Source organism: Marmota monax, unplaced genomic scaffold (assembly GCF_021218885.2).
Source record: "Marmota monax isolate L192 unplaced genomic scaffold, Marmota_monax_Labrador192_F-V1.1 WCK01_AAM20220418_F8-fsc00050, whole genome shotgun sequence".
NCBI lineage: Eukaryota > Metazoa > Chordata > Mammalia > Rodentia > Sciuridae > Marmota > Marmota monax.
The window spans coordinates 5,717,395-5,745,330 of record NW_026694552.1 but is presented as its reverse complement, the minus strand read 5'-3'; the positions used below and the strand labels follow the sequence as shown (position 1 = coordinate 5,745,330).

The following is a 27,936-nucleotide window of genomic DNA, read 5'->3' as shown; positions in this document are numbered from 1 at the left end:
TCCTTCTATTCCTAGTTTTTCTAGTGTTTTAAATATGAATGAATGTTGTAATTTGTCACATGCTTTTTGTGTTATCTATTGAGATAAACCTGTGATTTTGTCTTTAAGCCTATTTATGTGATGTATTACATTTATTTATTTCCATATGTTCAACTAGCCTTGCATCCTTGGGATGAAACCCATGTGATCATGATGCGCTATCTTTTTAATGTGTTTTTGTATGTGATTCGCCAGTATAAAGAATTTTTGTATCTGTGTTTATCTGGGATGTTGGACTGAAGTTTTATTTCCTTGATGAGTCTTTGTCCAGTTTTGGTATCAGGGTAATACTAGCTTCATAGATTATGCTTGGAAGAGTTCCTTCCTTTTCTATTTCATGGAATAATTTGAAGAGGATTGGTATTAGTTCTTCTTTAAAGGTCTGGTAGATCTCTACTGAGAATCCATCCTGGGCTTTTCTTTGTTGGTAGGCTTTTGATGGCTTCTTCAATTTTCTTACTTGAAATTGGTCTGTTTAAATTTTCTATATCCTCCTGATTCAATTTGGGTATGTCATATATCTCTAGGAATTTGTCAATGTCTTCAAGATTTTCTAGCTTATTGGAGTATAAATTTTCAAAATATTTCTGATTATCCTATTTCAATAGTGTTTGTGGTGATATTTCCTTTTTCATCACAAATTTTAATAATTTGAGTTTTTCTCTTGGTTAACTTGGCTAAAGGTTTATCAATTTTGTTTATTTTTTTTTCAAATAACTAACTTGTTTCATTGTTTTTTTTTCATTGTTTTTAAATCTCAATTTCATTGATTTCGGCTCTGATTTTAATTATTTCCTATCTTCTATTGATTTTGGTGTTGAATTATTTTTCTCTTTTTCTAGGGCCTTGGGATGTAATTTTAGATTATTTATTTGGTACCTTTCTGTTCTTTTAATGTATGAGCTTAATGATGAACTTTCCTCTTAGAACCACCTTCATAGTGTCCCATAGATGTTTCTATGATGTATCCCTGTTCTCATTAACTTCTAAACATTTTTTCATTTCACCCTGATTTCTTCTCCTATCCATTCATCATTTAATAGTGAATTATTTAGTATCCAGCTTAGAGCAGTTTCTGTTTTTTTTTATCTTATTGTTGATTTTTAATTTTATCACATTATGATCTGGTAGAATACAGAGTATTAACTCTTGCTTTATGGCCAAAGACATGTTCTGTTTTAGAAAATGTTCCATGTGCTGCTGAGAAGAAAGTGTATTCAGACATTGATGGATAAATAATGCTATATATGCCTGTTAAGTCTAAATTATTAATTGTAATTTTTAGTTCTATGGTTTCTTTATTAAGTTTTTGTTTGGAAGATCTATCTAGTGATGAGAGAGCCATGTTAAAGTCACCCAGTATTATAATGTTTTGGTCTATTTGATTCTTGATATTGAGAAGGGTTTGTTTGATGTACATAGGTATTCTTTTTTGGGGGCATAAATATTTGCAGTTGTTATTTCTTGTCATTGTATGACTTCCCTTCTTGATCCCTTCTGATTAACTTTGGCTTGAAGTCCACTTTATCTGTTATGAGACTAGAAACCCCTGCATGTTTACATGATCCATGTGAGTGATGTTTTTTCCCCATCCTTTCAATTTCAGTCTGTGGATGTCTTTGCCCATGAGGTGAGTTTCATGGAGACAGCATATTGTTGGGTCTTGTTTTTTAATCCAATATACCAGCCTATGTCTTTAAAAAAATTTTTTTTGGAGTTGTAGATGGACAGAATGCCTGTATTTTATTTATTTATTTTTATGTGGTGCTGAGGATGGAACCCAGTGCCTCACACATGCTAGGCAAGCGCTCTGCCACTGACCTACAGTCCCAGCCTAAGCCTGTGTCTTTTGATTGTTATTATTGAGAGATGATTTTTTCTTGTCATTTTGATTTATTTCTAGTTTTTAAGTTGAATTGGATTTTCCTTTGATTGACTATAATTCTGTATATTCATCCCTCTTGCTAGCATTGCTTATCAGCTTTTAAGTGCCTGTTTTGCAGACTTACAGGTCTTTGGCATTACTCTCTGTCCCAGGTATAATCATCAAGTTTTAAGAGAAGCTTGCTCTTTTCAAAAAAATCAATCTCATTTTTCCTATGAGTTTGAGAAGGTGATAATGTCTAATCCCAGCATGGAGTAAAATTGTTTGATAGGTACAGGATAGGAAAATTGAATAATAGGATCTTTTAAAGAATATTTTTTACTATTTTATATAATTTATATAATGATTTTAAGATCATCAGAATGAAATTTATTAAAATGTTAATTCCAAATTTGGTATGCATTTATTTTTTATAATCTACAGAATTGTACTTCCCCTTGATTACTTAGATAATATAGAAATGACTATATTAAATGGTTTAGAACAAGATTATAACTTGCAAAATCAGACTGTGATAAAACCTTCACTCTTTTTTTTTTAATTTTTTATTGTTGGCTGTTCAAAACATTACATAGTTCTTGATATATCATATTTCACACTTTGATTCAAGTGGGTTATGAGCTCCCATTTTTACCCCATATACAGATTGCAGAATTACATCAGTTACACATCCATTGATTTACATATTGCCATACTAGTGTCTGTTGTGTTCTGCTGCCTTTCCTATCCTCTACTATCCCCCCTCCCCTCCCCTTCCCTCCCCTTTTCTCTCTCTGCCCCCTCTACTGGCATTCATTTGTCCCCCTTGTATTATTTTTCCCTTTCCCCTCACTTCCTCTTGTATGTACTTTTGTATAACTCTGAGGGTCTCCTTCCATTTCCATGCAATTTCCCTTCTCTCTCCCTTTCCCTCCCACCTCTCATCCCTGTTTAATGTTAATCTTCTTCTCATGCTCTTCGACCCTACTCTGTTCTTAGTTACTCTCCTTATATCAAAGAAGACATTTGGCATTTGTATTTTAGGGATTGGCTAGCTTCACTTAGCATAATCTGCTCTAATGCCATCCATTTCCCTGTGAATTCTATGATTTTGTCATTTTTTAATGCAGAGTAATACTCCATTGTGTATAAATGCCACATTTTTTTTATCCATTCATCTATTGAAGGGCATCTAGGTTGGTTCCACAGTCTTGCTATTGTGAATTGTGCTGCTATGAACATCGATGTAGCAGTATCCCTGTACCATACTCTTTTTAGGTCTTTAGGGAATAGACCAAGAAGGGGAATAGCTGGGTCAAATGGTGGCTCCATTCCCAGCTTTCCAAGAAATCTCCATACTGCTTTCCAAATTGGCTGCACCAATTTGCAGTCCCACCAGCAATGTACAAGTGTACCCTTTTCCCCACATCCTCGCCAGCACTTGTTGTTTGACTTCATGATGGCTGCCAATCTAACTGGAGTGAGATGGTATCTTAGGGTGGTTTTGATTTGCATTTCTCTGACTGCTAGAGATGGTGAGCATTTTTTCATGTACTTGTTGATTGATTGTATGTCCTCCTCTGAGAAGTGTCCCCTGTTCAGGTCCTTGGCCCATTTGTTGATTGGGTTGTTTGTTCTCTTATTGTCTAATTTTTTGAGTTCTTTGTATACTCTGGATATTAGGGCTCTATCTGAAGTGTGAGGAGTAAAGATTTGTTCCCAGGATGTAGGCTCTCTATTTACCTCTCTTATTGTTTCTTTTGCTGAGAAAAAACTTTTTAGTTTGAGTAAGTCCCATTTGTTGATTCTAGTTATTAACTTTTGTGCTATGGGTGTCCTATTGAGGAATTTGGAGCCCGACCCCACCGTATGTAGATCGTAGCCAACTTTTTCTTCTATCAGACGGCGTGTCTCTGATTTGATATCAAGCTCCTTGATCCATTTTGAATTAACTTTTGTGCATGGCGAGAGAAAGGGATTCAGTTTCATTTTGTTGCATATGGATTTCCAGTTTTCCCAGCACCATTTGTTGAAGATGCTATCCTTCCTCCATTGTATGCTTTTAGCCCCTTTATCAAATATAAGGTAGTTGTAGTTTTGTGGATTGGTTTCTGTGTCCTCTATTCTGTACCATTGGTCCACCCGCCTGTTTTGGTACCAGTACCATGCTGTTTTTGTTACTATTGCTCTGTAGTATAGTTTGAAGTCAGGTATCGCTATACCTCCTGATTCACACTTCCTGCTTAGCATTGTTTTTGCTGTTCTGGGTCTTTTATTTTTCCATATGAATTTCATGATTGCTTTCTCTATTTCTACAAGAAATGCCGTTGGGATTTTGATTGGCATTGCATTAAACCTATAGAGAACTTTTGGTAATATCGCCATTTTGATGATGTTAGTTCTGCCTATCCATGAACAGGGTATATTTTTCCATCTTCTAAGATCTTCTTCTATTTCTCTCTTTAGGGTTCTGTAGTTTTCATTGTATAAGTCTTTCACCTCTTTTGTTAGGTTGATTCCCAAGTATTTTATTTTTTTTTGAAGATATTGTGAATGGAGTGGTTGTCCTCATTTCCATTTCAGAGGATTTGTCGATGATATACAGGAATGCCTTTGATTTATGCGTGTTGATTTTATATCCTGCCACTTTGCTGAATTCATTTATTAGCTCTAATAGTTTCTTTGTAGACCCTTTTGCGTCTGCTAGGTATAGAATCATATCATCTGCAAATAGTGATAATTTAAGTTCTTCTTTTCCTATTTTTATGCCTTTAATTTCTTTCGTCTGTCTAATTGCTCTGGCCAGTGTTTCGAGAACTATGTTGAAGAGAAGTGGAGAGAGAGGGCATCCCTGTCTTTTTCCAGATTTTAGAGGGAATGCCTTCAGTTTTTCTCCATTCAGAATGATGCTAGCCTGAGGCTTAGCATAGATTGCTTTTACAATATTGAGGTATGTTCCTGTTATCCCTAGTTTTTCTAGAGTTTTGAACATAAAGGGATGCTGTACTTTGTCGAATGCTTTTTCCGCATCTATCGAGATGATCATATGGTTCTTATTTTTAAGTCTATTGATGCGGTGAATAACATTTATTGATTTCCGTATGTTGAACCAGCCTTGCATCCCAGGGATGAATCCTACTTGATCATGGTGCACAATTTTTTTGATATGTTTTTGTATCCGATTCGCCAGAATTTTATTGAGGATTTTTGCATCTAGGTTCATTAGAGATATTGGTCTGTAGTTTTCTTTCTTTGAAGTGTCTTTGTCTGGTTTAGTTATCAGGGTGATGTTGGCCTCGTAGAATGAATTTGGAAGTTCTCCCTCTTTTTCTATTTCCTGAAGTAGCTTGAAAAGTATTGGTATTAGTTCCTCTTTAAAGGTTTTGTAAAACTCTGCTGTGTACCCATCCGGTCCTGGGCTTTTCTTAGTTGGTAGTCTTTTGATGGTTTCTTCTATTTCCTCAATTGATATTGGTCTGTTTAGGTTGTCTATATCCTCCTGACTCAATCTGGGCAGATCATATGACTTAAGAAATTTATCGATGCCTTCACTATCTTCTAATTTATTGGAGTATAAGGATTCAAAATAATTTTTGATTATCTTCTGTATATCTGAGGTGTCTGTTGTGATATTGCCTTTTTCATCCCGAAAGCTAGTAATTTGAGTTCTCTCTCTTCTTCTCTTTGCTAGCATGGCTAAGGGTCTGTCGATTTTGTTTATTTTTTCAAAGAACCAACTTTTAGTTTTGTCAATTTTTTCAATTGTTTCTTTTGTTTCGATTTCATTAATTTCAGCTCTGATTTTCATTATTTCTTGCCTCCTACTTCTTTTGCTGTTGTTTTGCTCTTCTTTTTCTAGGATTTTGAGGTGAAGTATGAGATCATTTATTTGTTGGTTTTTTCTTTTTTTAAGGAATGAACTCCAAGCAATGAATTTTCCTCTTAGAACTGCTTTCAATGTGTCCCATAGATTCCGATATGTTGTGTCAGTGTTTTCATTAATCTCTAAGAATTTTTTAATTTCCTCCTTGATGTCTTCTATAACCCACTGATCATTCAGTAACCTATTGTTCATTCTCCAGGTGATGTATTCTTTTTCCTTCCTTCTTTTATCGTTGATTTTCAGTTCCATTCCATTATGATCAGATAGGATGCATGGTATTATCTCTACTCCTTTGTATTGTCTAAGAGTTTCCCTGTGACATAATATATGATCTATTTTTGAGAAGGATCCATGTGCTGCTGAGAAAAAAGTGTAACTGCTTGATGTTGGGTGGTATATTCTATATATGTCAATTAAGTCTAGGTTATTAATTGTGTTATTGAGTTCTATAGTTTCCTTATTCAACTTTTGTTAGGAAGATCTGTCCAGTGGTGAGAGAGGTGTGTTGAAGTCTCCCATGATTATGGTGTGGTGGTCTATTAGACTCTTGAACTTGAGAAGAGTTTGTTTGACGAACATAGCTGCACCATTGTTTGGGGCATATATATTTATGATTGTTATGTCTTGTTGGTGTATGGTTCCCTTAAGCAGTATGTAGTGTCCCTCTTTATCCCTTTTGATTAACTTTGGCTTGAAATCTATTTTATTTGATATGAGTATGGACACTCCTGCTTGTTTCCGAAGTCCATATGAGTGATATGATTTTTCCCAACCTTTCACCTTCAGCCTATGTATGTCTTTTCCTATCAAATGCGTCTCCTGTAGGCAGCATATTGTTGGGTCTTGTTTTGTGATCCATTCTACTAGCCTGTGTCTCTTGATTGGTGAGTTTAAGCCATTAACATTTAGGGTTATTATTGAGATATGGGTTGTTCTTCCAGCCATATTTGTTTATTTATGTTACTAAACATGGTTTGTTTTCCTCTTTGATTATTTTCCCCCCCTTTACTGTCCTACCTCCCACTGTTGGTTTTCATTGTTATTTTCCATTTCCTCTTCCTGTAATGTTTTGCCAAGGATGTTTAGAAGAGATGGTTTTCTAGCTGCAAATTCTTTTAACTTTTGTTTATCGTGGAAGGTTTTAATTTCATCTTCCATCCTGAAGCTTAATTTCGCTGGAAACACAATTCTTGGTTGGAACCCATTTTCATTCAGTGTTTGAAATATGTTATTCCAGGATCTTCTAGCTTTCAGAGTCTGTGTTGAAAGATCAGGTGTTATCCTTATTGGCTTACCCCCAAATGTGATCTGCTTCCTTTCTCTTGTAGCTTTTAAAATTCTCTCCTTATTCTGTATGTTGGGCATCTTCATTATAATGTGTCTAGGTGTGGGTCTCTTATGATTTTGCACATTCGGCATCCTGTAGGCTTCAAGGATTTGGGATTCTGTCTCATTCTTCAAGTCTGGGAAGTTTTCTCGTATTATTTCATTGAATAGATTGCTCATTCCTTTGGTTTGAAACTCTGTCCCTTCCTGTATCCCAATGACTCTTAAATTTGGTCTCTTGATGTTATCCCATATTTCTTGGATGTTCTGCTCATGGTTTCTTAACAGTCTTGCTGAGCTGTCTATGTTCTTTTCAAGTTGAAATACTTTATCTTCATTGTCTGATGTTCTATCTTCTAAGTGTTCTACTCTGCTGGTAGTATTCTCCATTGAGTTTTTAAGTTGGTTTATTGCTTCCTGCATTTCTAGGATTTCTGTTTGTTTGTTTTTTATAACCTCTATCTCCCTGTATAGTTGATCTTTTGCTTCTTGGATTTGTTTATGTAATTCATTGTTGAAGTGATCTTTCATTGTCTGATTTTGCTGTCTGATGTCTTCCTTGAGACTCCAGATCATCTGAAGCATGTATATCCTGAATTCTTTATCTGACATTCCATCTGCTGCAGCTATTACCTCTTCTAACGTTGAGTTGACCTGCATTGCTTGTGGTCCTTTCTTTCCTTGTCTCTTCGTACTGTTCGCGTTACTTTCTACTTGGTGAAACTGTTGTGCTATTGAATTTTACCCCTATATATTTATATTGGTCTTGTATAGTTGCAAAGTCTCCCTCACAGGCGCGGGCGGCGGCTCTGCCCCTCCTCCAATTGGGGCAATGTGCCTACCACGCCGGCAGGCCACTGGGCCTGCTCTGTCGGTCCGTAGCAGGTCCGCCTACCTTGCAGGCGCGGGCGGTGGCTCTGTCCCTCTGCAGGCCGCTAGGCTTGTTCTGTCGGTGGTCGCAGTTCTGCCTACTTTGCAGGCCCAGGCAGCGGCACTGCCCCTCTGCAGGCCTCTGGGGCTGTTCTGCCAGTGGGTCGCAGGTCCGCCTACCTTGCAGGCGCAGGGGGCGGGGAGGCTCTACCCTTCCTCAGGCCGCTGGGCCTGTTCTGTCTGTCGGTTGCAGGTCTGGCCTGTTCTGATGGTGGTCACAGTTCCGTCTATCTTGCAGGCGCGGGGGGAGGGGGCGGCTCTGCCTCTCAGCAGGCCGCTGCTCCTCTTCTGCTGGTGGGTTGCAGGCCCGCCTACCTTGCAGGAGTGATTGGAAGCTCTGCCCCTCCGCGGGCCACTGGGCCCTTTCTGTCGTTGGTCACAGTTCCGCCTACCTGGCAGGCGCCTGGTGTGGGGGGCGGCTCTGCCCCTCAGCAGGCCGCTGGGCCTGTTCTGTGGGTGGTCACAGTTCCGTCTAACTTGCCGGCACAGGGGGAGGGGTCGACACTGCCTCTCAGCAGGCCGCTGCTCCTCTTCTGCCGGTGGGTCGCAGTCCCGCCTACCTTGCAGGAGTGATTGGAAGCTCTGTCCCGCCGCGGGCCACTGGGCCTTTTCTGTCGGTGGTCACAGTTCCGCCTACCTGGCAGGCGCGGGGGGTGGGGGGCGGCTCTGCCCCTCAGCAGGCCGCTCGGCCTGCTCTGTGTGTGGTCACAGTTCCCTCTACCTTGCCGGCGCAGGGGGAGGGGGCGGCTCTGCCTCTCAGTAGGCCGCTGCTCCTCTTCTGCCCGTGGGTCGCAGGCCCGCCTACCTTGCAGGAGTGATTGGAAGCTCTGTCCCGCCGCTGGCCACTGGGCCTTTTCTGTCGGTGGTCAGAGTTCTGCCTACCCAGCAGGCGCGGGGGGGGGGGTGGCTCTGCCCCTCAGCAGGCCGCTGGGCCTGCTCTGTGGGTGGTCACAGTTCCCTCTACCTTGCTGGCGCAGGGGGAGGGGGCGGCTCTGCCTCTCAGCAGGCCGTTGCTCCTCTTCTGCCGGTGGGTCGCAGGCCCGCCTACTTTGCAGGAGTGATTGGAAGCTCTGTCCCGCCGCGGGCCACTGGGCCTTTTCTGTCGGTGGTCACAGTTCCGCCTACCTGGCAGGCGCGGGGGGTGGTGGGCCAAAACCTTCACTCTTTCTATTTCACGTTTTCCATTGCTTCTTTTGATATTAATCGAAATATTATCGTTATTTTAATATGTAAGACCTAATTTATGCCTTTAAAATAGCATGAAAGATGAAGAACAAAAGATGTACTATACACAAAGGTCAAAATAATAATACCATTTTTGTGAGATTCAGATTCCTTTATGTTTAGGCTGACAGGTATTAATTTCCTGAAGATATCATTCAGCATCTTTGGGGGAGGTATTTTGTGTTGTCTATTTAGCTGTTTCTTTTCCTGTGGTGATGCTAGTTGGTTTTTATTTAAAAAAAACTCATAAATACATGTATGACTCCTGCTGGAGAGAACAGTTTGTTTATCTTTCCAGCCCTCTTTTTAAAGCATATAAACATACATTAAATCTGTTTTATAAAAACAGAATCATTGCATACAATTTACAAAGAACTTGCTGTTTTCTCTTAAGTATACATCTTTGTGCATCTATTCATCTCAGGAAATACAGATTATTAAATAATCCTTTTTGGATGAGTATATTTTCCTTTACATGAAGAACTCTTTTACATTTTTTCTTTTTTTTTGAATCTAATAGTTACTATTTTCGAGTGAATTAACTGATAAAGTGGATCTTTTAAAAGTATCATTAATTTTCAGCTTTTCTGGGGTAAGGAATTTCTTTCAGATAATGTTTTTATTCTCAGATGAAGAAAATGAAAACATTTGGCTGTAAAGAATGCCACCCAAGGGGCTGGGGTTGGGGCTAGGGCTGGGGCTCAGGCTCAGGCTCAGCCATAGAGTGCTCGCCTTGCATGTGCAAGACCCTGAGTTTGATCTTCAGCACCACATAAAAATAAATAAGTGAAGTAAAGGTATTGTGTCCAACTACAACTAAAAAATAAATATTTAAAAAAAGAATGCCATCCAAGATCCAATATGTAATCTTTCCAGTGTTCTCATTGATAGTGATGCCAGAGATATTTTGTGATTGGGCATGGTTTTCCTCTGCAGTGTTAATTTTACCCTCACAAGGGCTAACAGAGAATGGGAATTGTTGTAAGAATCCTTGTGCCTAAAGAGAAACTGAATTTTATGAAAATCTAGTACAGACATTGGTGTGGCACTGTTACTTCAAGAAAATTCTCAGGAATTGTGCATAAGGCAGCTTTAGGGATTGCCTAAATCAAATCTTGTAAAAATGTAGTTCAGTTGTTTTTCATTTATCTGCTTTTTCTCTTTTTAAACTTCCCATTGGTTTCATTATCTATTTTGCTGCCTTCCTATTTTACCTTATTTCTAATTTATTATTTACTTACTGTCTCTTATTACTGTCTCATATCTTTTCTCTGTCTTTTTAACTCCCTCTACCCACAACTTCCTTCTACATTTTAGGAAATATTTTTCAGTTTCTGATTCTTGTTTCTGAAAGTTTTTCCATGTTTCTACCTAGAATCAGATTCTCCCATAATTTTTAAAACTGAGATTCTATCCCATTTTATCCCTGTTTGATGAGAGCTTTTTGTGCTATACCCTTCCAAAGGTAGTAGCATATGGGATGGCTTCCTGTACTATGTATGCCCATCCCTGGCCCAATGTGAACCAGGAACAAAAGACAGAACCTATTCCCTTAGCAAGAACTGGGGAGGCCAGACTCTCTTAAAGTAATGCATGTGTCATGCATCATCATTTCCATATTTATCTAATGTAGCCATTAACATAAAAGCATTACTAATTGAGAAAGCATGGGTAATATAAAACAAATAATTGCATACATGTTATATTTTTATAACAAATTTCATGTTATAGAAGTAGTATTTAATTATAGGAACATTTTGAAAATATGAAGAAAATAAAACATTGCCAGTCCCCAGCAGCCACAATTTCTGTACATTATTCTTTAAGTTCTCGATGTATAGTAAGAATCAAAAGTGCTGTCAAAGTTCAGAAAAACAATACAAAACTATGAGTAGGTGAGAAGTGGGTGATAAACATGGGGAACAAAGAAGTTAAGGTAGGCTATGAAGTATACTTAGGATTTCATCTATTAGATGGCAAGGTGTTCTGTAGGGATGCAATGGAAAAAGATGTACAAAAGAGGTCTGGCCTATAGATAAAACTTTAATAGACTTTCCCTATTGGGTTTTCAAAGATGTATGCCTATTTTAGGTATGATATAGAGAAATAGTCACTTTCCCCTGTTGATAGGAATGTATATTGGCAAAGTCAACTTGGTAGGGCAGTTTCACGTGATATATTAAAATTTAGAGCATTCTTACCCTTTCATCTAGCAATTTCATTTGTAGAAGTTAAATACACAGATAGTCATATAAGTATGCAAAAAATGTACAGAGATTTTGCATAAATTGTTATTATCCTTTCCTTGAAAGTTTAGTAAAACTTACTAGTGAGGTCATCAAGATCTAGAGTTTTTCTGTGGAAGAGTGTTGAGGATTTATTTAGTTTCTTTAATTTTATGGGGCTAGCTAAGATATGGGTTTTTTCCCAATGAATTTATGTAGGAGTTTTAGTTTTCATCAGGAAGGTTAATCCAGATACCTGGCCTGTCATATATCACTTATATTATAACAGAATTAAGTTAAAATCCACAGACTTAAGTTCAAATTCATGTCTTAACAAATGACTTTCTGGTTTTTAACCTTGAATGATCAAGGCTTAAGTGAAACAAGTTCTCATTTCTTACTAACATTGTATATTTTGTTTTCCAGCTACAACTTCAACAACTACCACCACCACTGTTACCACCAATACTACTACCACAATTACAAGTGGCTTTAACCTGAATCTAAGACCACTGACATCCCCTGGGATTAATAACACTGATCCAGTCAGTGTTTCTTCTGTACCTCTTACTTCAACTGTTAAGTAAGCTTATTTATTTGAAAATTCCTTTTGTGTTTCATTTTATCATGTACAAGGCATAGTTTGCTTGTATAGCCTTAGAAAATACTAGAAAGTTAGATATATGAGTTTTTGAAACACAGAACAATTTCTGTAATTTAGGAAGCTGAATAACCAAGGGCCTTCTGAATACCATTATAATGCAATTATTAATATTACTAATAATAGCAACTTTTATTGTGCAGTTACTCTGTTTAGTAAGATAACAGTGCTTTAAAAATATCATATGATTTAATCCTCACAATAACCTATGAGATAGACACTATTTTTGTTCCCATTTTATAGATGAGAAAACTGGAGCACATAAAAATTTTATAATCTGCTTATAGTCAGGTACTAGGTAACAGTTGAGCCAGGATTAAAATTGAGACAAACTCTAGAGTCTATATTCCTACATACTTTACAAAATATCCTGTATCTCCTTATTTTTCCCCCAACAATAACATCTTGTAAATACTATAGTATAAGTGTCATAACCAGGATATTGATATGGATGTAGTCAGGATATGAAATGGGTCCTTCACTACAAGGATTCCTCCTGTCACCCTTTTATAGCCACATTCACTACCCCTCTCCTTTCCCTTACCCTGGGCAACAATTAATGTGATCTTCATTGCTGTTATCAGGATATTTCAACAATGTTACACATTGTTGATTGGCTCTTTTCATTCAGCGTAAATCCTTGACACCCCCGCCAAGTTTTCATGTGCATCAATCAATCATTTGTTCTTTTTTATTTCTGAGTGGTACTCTATGGCATTGTTGTATATCATTATTTAAACATTCTTTCACCTGTTGATGGATATCTAGGTTGTTTCAGTAATTTTGGCTACTATGAGCATAGCTGGTAAAAACATTCATGTACAGGTCTTTTTGTGAACATATAACTCATGTCTCTAAGATGAATGCCTAGGAATGCTGATTCTGGGTGGTTTGAAAGTTTTTATGTTAATTTTTTAACTAGCAATCTCTTTTTCAGAGTGGCTGTGTTATTCTACATACTTAACAGCAATGATTGAGTGATAGATTTTACATATTCTTGTCAGGGTTTGTTGTCACTATTTTTTATTTCAGCCCTTCTGATAAATGTGATGTGATACCTTATTGTAGTTTGAATTAATATTTCCCTGATCACTAAAGATGTAGATCATTTCTTTAAGTATATGTTTTCTATTGTTATGTCCTCTTTGGTGAAGTGTCTATTCATATCTTTGTACATTTTCTACTTTTGTTATTGGGTTTTTTATTGTTCAGTTTTGAGAAGTTGTTATGTAGTCTAGATACCAGTCCTTTGGCAGATATGTGCTTTTAGTTTCAATTATAAGAAAACACTTTGTCTAGCTCTAGTTCTCAAAGTTTCTCCTCATTTATTTTTAAAAATTAATCTCACATCTTTTCCCATTCTTCTACTTTCAACCTGTCTGTCCTTATCTTTGAGGTGAGCTTCTTGTGGATAAATGTTGTTGGATTTTTTTTTTGTTGTTTGTATTATACTGGACATCTAACACAAGGGTGCTTTACCACTGAACCACATCCCCAGCCCTGCTTATATATATATATATATATATATATATATATATATATATATATATATATATTTTTTTTTTTTATTTTGAGACAGGTTCTCACTAATTTGTTGAGGCTAGCCTTGAATTAGCAATCCTCCTTTCTCAGTCTCCCAAGTCTGGTAACAGGCAGGTGCCACTGCAGCTAGATTTTTTTTTTTAATCTACTCTGCCAATCTGCCTTTAAATTGGTATATTTAGCACATTGACATTTAAAGTAATCATTGTTGAGAGCCACAGCCGAAGGGGCCCCAGCAAACTTCCAGCTGCCAGCAAACTTCCAGCTGCCAGCTGATGATTGGCTCACAGCGGCCCCAGCAACATCTAGCTGATTGGCTCCTCTGCGGTGATGCTCATTGGGCTGTTTCCCTGCCCTTTCAGACCAGGAGCTGCTCATTGGGGGACTTTTTTGGCTCCGCCCACGTGACCCAGCCAATGGGCCTCAAGAGCAGGAGGATTGTGGGAGGTGGGGAGAAGCTTGTTTGGGAGAGAGAGGCTTGTGGAAAGCCGGTGGTGGCAGTTGAGGCTCTGAGGGTTTTTCCTGAGAGGCTGTTTTGTTTGGCGTGTGTGGTTCTAAAAATAAAGTTAGTTTCTTTTGACAAGTGGCTCCTGATTGTGCCCAGCCAGACTGCGGCAATCATTGATAAGTTGGGTTTAGGTCTGATGTTTTATTATTTGTTACTTTTGATTTTTATTCTTTTGATTTTCTTTTTTTAAAACCTGGAGAATGATAATAATAAAACAGGTAATATTTGTATATTAAAAGTTAGCTGGGCACTGTGGTGCATGCCTGTAATCCCAGATGCTTAGGAGGCTGAGGCAGGAGGATGGATCATGAGTTAAAAAGCCAGTCTCAGCAACTGTGAGATGATAAGCAACTCAGTGAGACCCTGTCTCTAAATAAAATACAAAATAGGGCTGGGGAATATGGCTCTGTGGTTGAGTGCCCCTGAGTTCAATCCCTAGTATCCAAAAAAAAAAAAAAAAAATTCCAGGAAAAGGGGCTGGGCTGTATGTAGCTCAGTGGTAAAGCTCCTGCCTCATACGTGTGAGGCACTGGGTTCCAGCCTCAGCACCATATAAAAATAAATAAAGATATTGTATCCACTACAACTAAAAAAAATATTTAGGAAAAAAAAATTCCAGTAAAAGAGGAAGAGAGAACAGGACTAAAAGCATATTCAGGAAAGTAAAATTTGAAAAGTCCCCAACCTTTTGGGTTGTTTGAATATTGTGATGGTTCTACCTTGTTCTATTTATAGTGTTTTTTAATATATTGCATTATATAATTTTTATATAATATATGTATATATAATTTTTTTACTCAATGCTTCTGTACATGGGTTAACTTAACTTATAATAATCTAGTGACACTATAACTTTACCACTCTGGTTGAAATGTAGAAACCTTACTTCTATTTAGTTCCTTTTACCCTCCTTACCTTTTATATGTAATTGTCTCAAGTATTTCTTCTGTGTACACAGAGTATAGTAATGCATGGGGTTACATTTTTATTTGACTCATGAAATATCACGAAGAACCTCAATAGAAATAGAATAGTATATTTACTGTAATAGAAATAGTATGGTAATAGAAATAGTATATAGTATAGTAATAGAAATAGAATAATATATTTACTGTTCTTTTTACTTATTTTGATGAGCTTCTTTCTTTTATATGATGTTCCAAGTCTTCTGTTTTTATTTCTGTTCAGTTTAGCTAATCTTTAAGGGTCAGTTTATTAGTAACAAATTAATTTTACTTTGTATGAAAATATCTTTATTTTCTCTTAATTTCCAAAAGACATTTTCATTAGATATGGAAGTCATTAATCAACACATTTTTTTTTTTTATCTTTTTGGTGCTTGAAAAATGTGCTACTTGCCTCTAGCCTCCATAGTTTGAGACAAGAGATCAGCTATCACTCAGATTGTTTCCTTCCAAGTAATGCATTTTTTTCCCATTCCTGTTGCTTTCAAGATTTTTTTCCTTTGTCTTTAGTTTTCAGAAACGTAATTACTTTGTGTCTTAGCATGGATTTGTTTGAGTTTTTCTGTTTGGGGTTCATTCAACTTGAATCTCTGCATTTGTATCTTTTGCCAAATTTGGAGGACTTTTCAGCCTGTTTTTTTCCTGAATACAGTTTTAGTTCTGTTCTCGCCTTCTTCTTTTTCTGGAATTTTTAATATATGACTTTTACCTCCAGCCCTTGAGACTCCCCCCGCCCCCACTTTTTCTTGCCTATGTTCTCTTTGTTGTTTTATAAATTCTAATTACCTGTCCTCAAGTTCAGTGATTGTATCCTCTGTCAACTCTACTAATATCAAACTCTTAAAGTGAGCTTGTCATTTCAGTTGTTTTATTTCCAGTTCTATATTTTCCATTTTGTTTTTTTAATAACTTGTATTTCTTTGTGGTGCTGAGGATCAAACTCAGGGCCTCTCATATGCGAGGCGAGCGCTGTACTGCTGAGCCACAACCCCAGCCCCTGTTCAAAGCTTTTTTATGGTTACTTTAATTTTTTTCATATAATTCCAACATTTGATACATCTTAATGTTGGCATCTGAGTTGTCTTTTCTCTTTCAAGTTGTGATTTTCCTGGATAGTTATATAACATAGTTTTTATTATGTCCTTGACATTTTGTATAATATATTGTGTCCTATTTATATCTACTTTTCTGTTTTTTGCTACTTGGGTTAAACTTAAGGGTACTTTACCACTGAGCTACATCACCAGCCCTTTTTTATTGTTTATTGTGAGACAGGGTCTCACTAAGTTGCTTAGGGCCTTGCTAAGTTGCTGAGGTGGGCTTTGAACTTGTAATTCTCCTTCCTCAGCCTCCCAAGCCTCTGGGATTACAGGTGTGCACCACTGCACCCAGTTTATATCTACTTTTTTTATTAGGTAGTCCCTTTGTTGAGATATAGTGCAAAGAATGGGTGTGCTTTTTGTTTAGCTTCTCACTGGACCTTATTCACACCACCTCAGCAGAAATGGAACACTGACTCACTTACAGTGTCTCAGTGCACATGGTCGATTTGGAAATTCAATACCTCCCTTAGCTCCACTGACTTATTCTCCATGAAAGTGATGTACTGCATCTGCATTTTAGCACTTCCTTGCCTCTTATTGGGGATGTAAACTCTGGGTCCTGGAGCCCCCAGATCAAGGGGAAGTAGACTGACTCATATTACATAATTGATATAGGGGGAATCAGAATTTCAGCTTCTTATTGCACCCCACTGACATAAGGGGAAGGAAGAAGAAGGATGCCAGTTACTCAGCCTCATACCACTTCATTCAACATCATCGATGCTGTGTTGGCATGGAGACTTGGCTCTTAGTGTGTACTGCTGACACAAGTCTCATGGAAGAAGGGACAGATTGCTGATTAGCTTGGCTTTGCCCTGCCTCTTTCAGTCTTGCTTTTGCCAGAGGGTGTGGAGGTCAAGCTCCCCCTAAGCTTTGCTGACCTCACAGGTGATAGAAATTGGAGCCCTTACTATCCTCAAGTTGTATAGCTTGTTTAGTCTTAATAAGGCCAGGTAGATGTAAAGGTTAGGTTCCCTACTATGTCCCACTGACACCAAAGCAAGTGGTAAAGTCTAATGGTGACTAATCCTACTCACTATGCCACATTAAAGTCTTATTGTTGCTGGGTGGGGATTTAGATTTATCTTGCTGTATTGGATCCCACCAAAAGTGGGTGGTGAATTGGGACTCTGTCTGCTTTTGCCAGACAGGGATTTGCCAGTTACCCTCTTACTGAGCCCAGCAGAGGAATCAGAGCATGACCTTGCATTTTTTCTCAGTGGATCAAAGATCTCAGCTGGATAATCAGCCTTTTTGATACCACTTGGCAGGGGAATTGGAGTTTGTCATGGTTCCACCTGGTATGGGTGGATACACATTCTTTCATGAATTCTACTCAATATAAGGAATGGGTTACTTTGACTAAGAGCTAAGGAGAAAGAGTCCAATTTCCCTGGCCACACCCACCCAGAAAGGAGCTTCATCTTGCTAAGCTGAATGAGGAAAGAGAGATCACATTGTGGTACAGACTTTCACTTTTCTTATTGTGATTTTGCATATTTATTAATAAACCTTTATCTTGCTATATCCCCTTAGGATAATTTCCAGAGATTTCAAATGGTTGTTGTTAAGTCATCCTTACCCTTTATGTTTTTTTGTTGGGGAGCAGGTATGAGAAACTTCTCACATGCTAACTGCTTCTCTAGACTTCTTGTGCTGTTTTTAAAATATGGTCATAAGTATGATAATACGGTCATTCTGCTTTCTTTCATTTATTTAGTTCAATAGTAACTCCAGTGATGACATATGGTCAGCTGGATGGTCTGATAAACAAGTGGAGTCTTGAGCTAGAGGATCAAGAAAAGTATTTTCTTCGTCAGGCCACTCAAGTCAATGCTTGGGACTGCACATTGATGGAGAATGCTGAGGAGGTAAGAAGATATTCTCATTAATCTACCTGCATTGTGCAAATATTTGCAGACGAACACAAGAGAATAGATTTATGTTTTGTGGTTAATTTTGTATTGCAATGTTGGCAAGCAGCTTAAAAATATTTTCCTTAGGTAATAAGTGCCCTGAAATAGGAAATGTTTTATATTTAAAGTGTATATGAGAAAGTTAATATTGCCCTGATGTTATTGAGTAAATTCAAATATTCTATTTTCTTCTTATTTCTCTTTAAAGATTTCTATTTTACATGGAGAAGTGGAAAAAGTGAAACTGGATCAGAAAAGGTAGAACCTTACATTTCTTTGGTTGAGGAACAAAAAACTATCTTTTTGTTCAGATTTTCCCCTTGTTGTAGTTTATTGATATTTATTTTGTTATTCTGAGTTCCTTTCATTGATTCTTCTATTGACTTGTTTTATTCAGATTGGAGCAAGAATTAGATTTTATCCTGTCACAGCAGAGGGAACTAGAAGATCTTTTGACTCCTTTAGAGAAGACTGTGAAGGACCAAAGTGAGTCTGTTTATCTGCAGCATGAAGATAAGGAGTATGAGAGGATGTAAGTAACTGAATAAAGGTTGAGGAATGGGGAAGAAGTTACCTACTATGAGAGTGTTCATAAAGCAGGGAAAAATTGAATCAGAAGGCAGAGATTAAGTATTAGTAGAAGAGGAGATGTTCTTACAGTTGACCTTTATCAAGTTGTTTGACTATTTTGTGGGTTTTTTTTTTTTTTTCAAAAGCTCGAAAATGAAGAAATTGTTTTGGCTATTTTGTTTTATAGTATTCTGTACACTGTTATTAATCTCAATCTAATGTATGCCCACTGTAAAGTTTATATTTGTCAAGTTTGTTCTTAAATTTAGAAATATAAATTTTATGGGTGTGGTGTCATAGTATTATAGAATATTTATGGTCTCCTATTATATTGACTCATCTAAACCTAATGTTCATGCAATTGCTTTAGTGATGAATTATTTGCTATTTTAAAGGCAAATTTGTTAAACTGGGGGTAAACTATATGAGTTTCAAAAATGGAATGATTTTTGTCAATGTCTCAGGGTAGGTATATTTACTGTACTATTTAGTCTTTACCTTCTGTCAGTTCATTGCCAGTGTTCCAGAGTAACTTTATCTCTGGAACTGAGATTTAGTAATCAGTCCAATTTAAAGAGTGTAAGGAGACTTTGAATGAATGTACTATACAATCTAAATTGATACTATTTTATTGATGGCTTATTAGTGAGTTAAGACTGAGGTGCTTTTGTTCAGGCTGGCCTTGAACTCCTGGGCTCAAGTGATCCTCCTGCATCAGCCTCTGAGTAGCTCAGATTATAGGTGCATGCTACTGCACCCAGCTAAGCTCATTTTTAAAAAGGCTTTCAAGTTAACTTTTTTTGTAGGGACATTAAATGTGGTAAGTACAGCTAATTTGTACTGACCCTAATTCTATTTCTTCTTTTGTATTTCAGCCTTTGTTGATCAATCCTTTCCCTCTCCCCCCCCCCCCGCCCATCTCCCTTTCCCTCCCTCCCTCCCTCCCTTCCTTCCTTCCTTCCTTCCTTCCTTCCTGTATTCTGTGTATTCTCTTTTTTTTAAAACAGTTACATTTTTATTCATAAGATCTTAACTGTACTTTGAAGAAATATTTGTAACATTAATTCCTAATTGCTCTTTTGTAGTCATATTTATATTGTGATAAAAATTTCACCATAATCCTCAACAATTTAGGCAATCTATAAGTACTTTCACACAGAAGGGCCAGATGGTTACCAGTAAATCTAATTGAGTCTTTAATTTTTAAAGACATTAAAGTGGAAAATTATCTGGCCACTTTAATTCTTGTAAACATTTATTGGCTAGGTTAAGTGTGGGTTTGTGTGTGTGGGTGTAGTAAATAATTTGGATGGAAATATTGATAATGTAGGCCACTAATCAATTTGTCTCGAACTTAGATTTATCTACCTTTTATAATTATAAAGTTTATTTCACAAAATAGCTTTTGTTGCCTGGTGGAATATATTTATATAAAGTTTTACCTTGGACATCTGTGTATTTATGACCATTGAAGAAATCTCAGCATTTGAAATTTGCTAAACACTAACTTGTTTTGGATATCTAAATGTCCTATAGATGTATTTTGTTATTAAAAAGAGTTCCTCTGAGACTGGGGATATAGCTCAGTGGTACAGCATTTGCCTAGCATGCATGAGGCTCTGGGTTCAAACCCCAGTACTGGAAAAAAAGGAAGAAAAAGAAAAAGAGTTCCTTTGCTCACCAGAGCATTAGCAAGATGGTACATAGGTGAAATTAAAATAATGGCAAGGCAGATAAAAGCTTTTACTTTTAAAATCTACATAAAATAGGATGGTGAACATTGTATCCATGAAAAATACGCCATTGGTCATAACCGATACCCACTGAGAAGGTAGGGAAATTGAGACAAATCCAGTTGACAGTATTATCTTTGTATGTAAATAACAGTAGATATGGGGACAACATTTCTTGTTAATTTATTTACCTGCCTTTGCAGTTATAAATTAGCAGAAACTATGGATGCTCAGCTGAAACGAATGTCCCAAGATCTCAAGGACATTACTGGTCACCTGAATACATTTGAAAATCCTGCTGCCACTACTGATCGGGTATGTTTTTTGCTTTATATATCTAGACAGTCAAAATGTAGTATGAAATTACCATTCTATGGATTTTTTTAGTTAGTCACTGTCTGTCCTCCATAACAGTGCTTGGGTTTGATTAGTGGGACAGGAGATATTTAGAAGCAGAGATGATTATGATTTTTTTGTGGTTATTCCTAGGAAGGTGAAAAAAAATTACTCTTTACTCTTGATATTTTTAGGGTTTTCTCCTTTGTATGCATAATTAAATATGTTTCCCTGTACTTACTTTTCTGTTCACTTATTTAGCATCTGGTTTATTCTTCTTTTTACATATGTATTTATGTTCTCATATAAATGTGAGTAGATTCAAGTCTCTTACACATTCAGGCAATCCTTAATTTATGAGTAGGTTATATCTTTAAAATCTGGTGAGTTAACTGTTGAGACTGAACATATATTTATTCATAGAAAATTTGATAAATGTGGTCATTAGGTTTCTACCTGCCCCATAAAATACTACTTAGCTCATGATGTAAATGTATTATATCATGTGAAAATAAAGCTGAGGCTTCAGTTAGAATAGACATGCTGTGAATTCATTAGATGTTAAGAAAGAAGTGTATTACTTGATTTTCTATATTTTCATTAAAGAGCTTATTTCCTCTGCTTTCCTTATTGTCTTAGAAGCTAAATAGAGTCCTCTTTTTCCTATTCTCACTCCTTGGCAGTAAGAGGAATCATATATTGTGGGAGTTCCTATTATATTTTCTATCAGTTAATTATAACTAGCAGTAGAGCCAAGGTCTGGGTAGATGAGAATGAATGACATATGTACAAGTAGTGATTATTCTTTAGTAAGTTCTTTGTCCAATTATATATATAGACCACTCTTAATCCACATATATATTACTAGCTTTTTTAATCATAAAGAGCATGTTATAGTTGAGAAAGCATTAGAATTTTGTTTAAGTCACTTAATCTCTCTAGGTCTGGGTTTCTTCTTTTGCAAAATGTCAAGGATAGAATAAATGATCTTTAAGTCCTTCTAGCTATGAAAATTATGCCATTCTCTACTCTAGGTGAATCTAAAGTTGAACAAAGACAAATATGAATTAGTCAGGAATTACCCATGCTGCCATCTCCCTATGTTCACACAAATGATCAAACATTATCAAAGTAGTTTTTGTTCTAATGAAATATTAGATCACCATTGTGATTCCAAAATTCAAAATTGTTTTGTTGTAATAGAATTTTGATGCATAGATAAATACATGTAGATTTAGACATGAAAAGCTAGTGTCTAGTCCCTCTGTTGATTTAATATGAGAAGAATGTTCTCAACAGAGCAAGTAAAAGGTTACTGTAATCTTATCTTCATCGTTTTTCTCTACTAAGCCCAATATTGCTTTATTTTATTCTAGTAATAGATAGTGAATCATTTGAGTCTTTTTGTTTTTGGTGTTCCTAGCAGAGGTGATTGGGATGTTTAGTATGAATGAGTTAAAGCTTAATTACTGCTTCAGGGCAGGACAAAAGAAGCAAGAGATCTTCAACAACTCATCCCTTTTTTTCCTTCCTGTTCATAAATCATCGGAGAGGAAGCAGAAAAAAACACTTCTGAACAATAATATTACTGAAAATAATTGATTGTATACATCAACAAAGCTTTGTTATAGTGGGCCACATATTAGGGTATAAAAATAGCAACTATTTTCCTATTCACAGTGAGGGAATTAACCTGTTTTTATTTCCCTTTTATTTGGCAGGGGTGGAAGGAAGGGGGTATGGTAGTAATGGGAGAGACCACCTAATATTTAATTAAAGTTTTTATTAAGCAAATCCATATTATTCTCTTATTCAGTTATATTTTCTCATAAAATCCATGAAGGAAATTAAATCACATATATTACCAGTAACCCGCTATTATATTGGTGTATTTCTTCTTAGTCACTTTGCTGTGCTGGTTCTTTTTTTGAAAACAACACTGGAAACATACCATATAGATTTTTGCTTTCTGTCTTTATTTAATATTGTTTCATGGTGTTTTCCCAAAGTTTTAATAGTTTTAGGATATTTTATCAGAGGAGAGTTTACCATAATATATTTAGTCATTTCTGAATTGGTATAGATATTTTTGCAATTTGGGGTCAATATAAAATAGCCCTGTACTGACCACTTATATTTAGATTTGATTATTTTCTCTGGCTACACTCCTGGAAATAGATACAATATGCTGATTCAAAAGGTATGATTATTTAAACTTTTGATATATGTTATAAAATTGTATATTTTAAAAGATTGAGCCAATTTACATTACTATTGGCTATATATTAATGTATGTATTTTTCCCACATATAAATTGAGCATTCCTAATGTGCAAATTTGAAATCTTAAATGCTTCAAAATCCAAAACTTTTGAGTGCTGACATGCCAACACAAGTGAAAAATTCCACACCTGACCTCATGGGATGGGTCACAATCAAAATAAATGCATAGCTGGACTGGGGATGTAGCTCAGTGTGCTTGCCTAGTGTGCATAACACCCTCAGTTTGATCTCTAGCAGTGCAAACAAACAAGCAAATAAAACACAGGCATAATAAATTATTGTGTAAAGTTATCTTTAGGCTACATGTATGAGGTATATATGAAACAATGATTTTAGACTTGGATCCATCTCCAAGATATCACATTGTATAATATGCAGAGCTTTCACAATTAAAAAAAAAAAAACCAAGTGCTTAAAACACTTAGGGCCCCAAACATTTTGGATAACAGATATTTAATCTGTACTTGGCAATTGAGTACACCATTTAAAAAATCCTGATTTGATTGATAAATGTTGCTTTTTAAATTTTTATATGAATTTATTTTCTTATGAAATGTCTCTTAATGTTCCTTATTTTTATGCTGTAGCAGTCACTTTCTTATTGAATTGTAGGAGTCTCATTCTTGACAGTTAAAAAAAGTAAATGCATTGTACTAATATGTAAAAGTAATGAACATTTTAAATATGAAATAGCAAAAGAAACAAAAATTCATTAATATTTAGTCTATTCTCAGTCCATGTCTTACCAGAAAAAATAAAAAACACTTCCTAATTTCAATTTACTTATTTTTTTGTTGACCACATCTGAATAATCATAATCTAAAAGTATTGGATGTATTTTTAGCTCCAGCAGATCTGCAAAATTCTGAATGCTCATCTGGACTCTCTGCAGTGGATTAATCAGAATTCAGGTGGGAGTTTATTCATATACCAGGTTCTATTTATGATAATGTGTTATAAGTCATGGCGTGTGCTCCATGACCATACTCACATAATAGCTCAGTTTTAGGGGTGTTGCTTAACTCATGCCTACTATTAGTTCTGAAGAATTATCTGGAAATTAATGAAAATACAAGGTGGACAGAAATGAGATGTAGGGTATTGGGATAGAATCAGAACTTCTCTGAAGTATACCTTTTGTTCAGTTTTTGATTTGGGAAGCATATAAGTATTTTATATACTAAAAATTATAATTAAGCCAAAATTAACTGGAAGAAAGACAAATACTAACATGGAATATACATTAAAAATAAACAAAGGTACGTAACTGTAACAATCACTCAATTCAGATAACTTTTGAACATAGTATTCTTGGTAGTGTATTCTTAATATGATGTTACCTGAAAAGAACTGCAGAGAAATCTTAAACTTTCTTAATGGAGCTAGGCACGGTGGTGTATGCCTGTAATCCCAGTGACTGGGGAACGTGAGGCAGGAGGATTGCAAGTTGAAGGCCAACTTCAGCAATTTAGTAAGGCTCTAAGCAACTTAGCAAGACCTTGTCTCAAAAATAAATAAATGAAAAGGACTGGGAATATAGCTTAGTGGTAAAGCACCACTGGATTCAATCTACAGTATCGTAAACAAACAAAAAACAAAACAAAAGAAACCTTTCTTAATAGATTTATTGTTATAAAATTATGATACCAATGTTGCTACCATTTTATGTATATGGTAGAATAAAGCAAGTGTGTGTGTGTGTGTGTGTATAACTGATAATAAAAATTAGTGTCTTCATTAAAATATAAAAGAGATACTAGTATTTTTCTTTCCTTTTACATTTGTATTATAAATTTGAATTGTAAATATTCTTATTCCTTTGTTCTATATACAGACAGGGCCTAGAAGCAATGAAAGACACCGTAGTAACGGGCATACCCAGTACCTAGCTCTTGATTTCTAAATACCATTCCCACTAAAAGGAATCAATCTTTTTGGTTAACTATCTGATCTCAGGTCTCAGGCAAGGAAAGTACAGGGTGAGTTTCAGACTTTTTGTTCAAGAAAGCAAACATTGTTAAATGACTAATGAGGTTATATCAGGATACAAGATTGTACTTCAAGGGATTCCTGCTGACACATTAGTATATTTAAACATGAAAAAGAATAACAAAAGTAATAGATTATAATATGTTAAAGGAGGAAAAAAAAACCATGAGTTCCCAATGATAATCCAAAAAGAGAGAGAGAAATAAGAAGGAGAATGTCTTTATAAAAGTATGCCAACTAATAATTATAGAATAAATGATAGAATTCAGAAACCATAATTAAATCAGCAGAACACTTTTATTTTATTAAGTTCATCTTGATCTTGAATATCCTGTTTCATGTATAAAATATTTCAACTGTCAGTCATTTCTTGGCAGAAAAGTAGGCTAGCAGGAAGTGGACCACATACAGACTGCAAGTTACTGAGTTAATTTAAAAAAAGTTTTATTGATGCATAATTTATTCCATAAAACTCAGCATTTTAGTTGTACAATTTAGTGAGGAAAAAAATCACCACTTTGCAGCACAATCATAGCAGTTGATTTAGTCAAGGATCATCAATGGATGCTAAAACTATTGAATTCAAGATTGTTGGAGAATAGCATATGTATGTCTACTCAAAAATATCACTCTACAGGTTACTTAAAAATTACAAAATAAAATATATGCCTTTACAAGACCTTTGTGACATGTGCCACTTTAGTGAAGTGATCAAACTTGGCCTAACCAGTGGTGGGATAACTTGACATAATGTGCCTCTTGACTTGACATGATAAGAAGTATACAATATCACATATATAGGATTCTTACCAAAATGTTTAACCTTAATCTAATGCAAGAAAAAAAAATCAGACATTCTGTGTGTGATACATTAAAAATATAATTGGCTTGGACTCTTTAAAATTCAAAACAAAAAATTAAGGGGATGGTCTTAGATTAAACAGGCATAGGACTAGGGATATGGCTCAGTGGTAGAACACTTGCCTAATACATAGAAGGCCCTGGGTTTGATCCCAAGCACTGCCAGAGAGGGACAGACAGAGACATAGATATAACAATCAAGTATACCATGTTAACCTATATGGACTATATATTGTATGATATTAAGGAATTGCTTATTTTCCTAGGTGTGATAGTTATGAATATGTAGGAAAATAACTTTTTTCTTCTTAGAAAATGCAGGCTACTTTATTTAGAGAATTTTCATGTCTGTAGTGTACTTCCAAATTGTTCAACCGAAACCATGTGTGAAGAGAAAGACATTTAGCAATTTGTGGCAAGATGGTATGAGCAGGTTAATCTTGGTAAAAGGTATTTAAGTGTGTGATTTTTGTTATTCTTTCAACTTTCCTACAAATTTAAAATCAAAATTTGGGGAGGTCATTTTTTAAAGACTTTGCCTAAATATAGAATATAATGAGGAATATGGAATATGATGGTAGGAATTGAGGTAAATGGGAACTAGTTAAACAATCAGAGTTATTATTTTCAAGATGTGGCCTTAAAATAATACTATTTTTCTTACTTGGAATTCTGGATTCCTCATTCTCTGCATGAATGGAAGTCAGCAACAATGAACTTCTTCAGCTTTTTTTCCCTTCCAGACATACTTACATCATTATTCATCTTTATGTCCTTCTCTCCTGTGTTAGAGAAATATATGTCTTATCCCTTTCTAAACTATTTAGAATCATCAGAGGGAAGTTAAATAGTGTTAATATTCATTTGTGACCTGGTGAGGTTTCTGAGTCAGGTATAGGATTCAAGTCAAGGAATTAACTCTTCATAGTTGTGCACTTATTTTTCACTTGGTCTCTATGAGTCTGTACCCTTGTTTTTAAAATGACAACTAATATCTACCTTTTAGATGTTTTGTAAGGATTAAAAGAAGAACCTTTGAATCTTGGCCTGTGGGTTGGTAGTCAGTGAATGGTAGTGGTAGAACTGGTTACTGGTTATCCAAATTTACTATGTATATGAGGTGGGGGAGACAGAAAAGAAAGGTTGTGGGGTTCAAAAAGTAGCTGTTAAATTGGGTCTTGAGAAGATAGTTCCAGATAGACTATCATTAAAAATCACTTACCTAGAGAAGTTGTAAGAACAACTGTGATGTGGGGAAATGTCAATAACAGGAAAACAATAAGGAATGAAATTATACAAAATTTCCCTGTCTGTTACATGCTTTTCTCCATTGAACAATGATTCTTGGGTAGAGTTGAGGGGGATGTCAGAAGGCAATTTGGATTATACAGAAAAATTGCAGTGATTATTTTTTTTCTCTTGGCAGGGATCCTCTGTGTCATAAACGAAATCTCAAGGCTTTCAGCCAGTGTCTCCTTTATAAAATTAAGGTTGTTGGTATTGCAAGGGACTTATACTTTATATAAATGAAGATATTATGGCTCAGAGAAGTTGAATGGCTTCCTTAAGAACACACAGCAGGGGGCTGGGGTTGTGGCTCAGTGGTAGAGTGCTTTCCTAGCACATGTGAGGCACTGGGTTTGATCCTCAGCACTGCAAAATAAGTAAATAAGTATAAATAACACTCCAATGTAGGCATTACTTGATACAAAAACAAAAACAAATCTTATTTGTGTACCTATCAGTAGAGGACAAAGGTTTTAAAAGTTTGATAGTACTTTGGGATATGAGTTTTGGGTATCTGGGTAAAATTCTCAGTCAAAACAGGTAATAAGAATAAGACAATGGAAAGTAATTGATTACTGGGATTTGTTTTTCGGCTAAAAATTCATTTGAGCTGAAGAGGCAACAAGAGTTTGTGTGGGTTCTTTACTGAGACAAGGAAGGTCATGCTGAAGAATGGGAAAAGGCCTGGTAAT

General features: G+C 36.0%; 1 protein-coding gene across 2 annotated transcripts in view; it reads left to right on the top strand.

Annotated features, from left to right (window-relative positions):
* The window catches only part of Nup62cl (nucleoporin 62 C-terminal like), an 83,028-nt gene that overhangs the window by 32,159 nt on the left and 22,933 nt on the right, over positions 1 to 27,936 (top strand). For both annotated transcript variants that reach the window (XM_046420820.2, XM_046420821.2), the window contains exons 3-8: positions 11,918 to 12,074; positions 17,991 to 18,141; positions 18,395 to 18,444; positions 18,584 to 18,718; positions 20,693 to 20,804; positions 23,952 to 24,018. In XM_046420820.2, the coding sequence (XP_046276776.1) occupies positions 11,918 to 12,074; positions 17,991 to 18,141; positions 18,395 to 18,444; positions 18,584 to 18,718; positions 20,693 to 20,804; positions 23,952 to 24,018 (672 nt within the window). The remainder of the gene's footprint in view (positions 1 to 11,917; positions 12,075 to 17,990; positions 18,142 to 18,394; positions 18,445 to 18,583; positions 18,719 to 20,692; positions 20,805 to 23,951; positions 24,019 to 27,936) is intronic.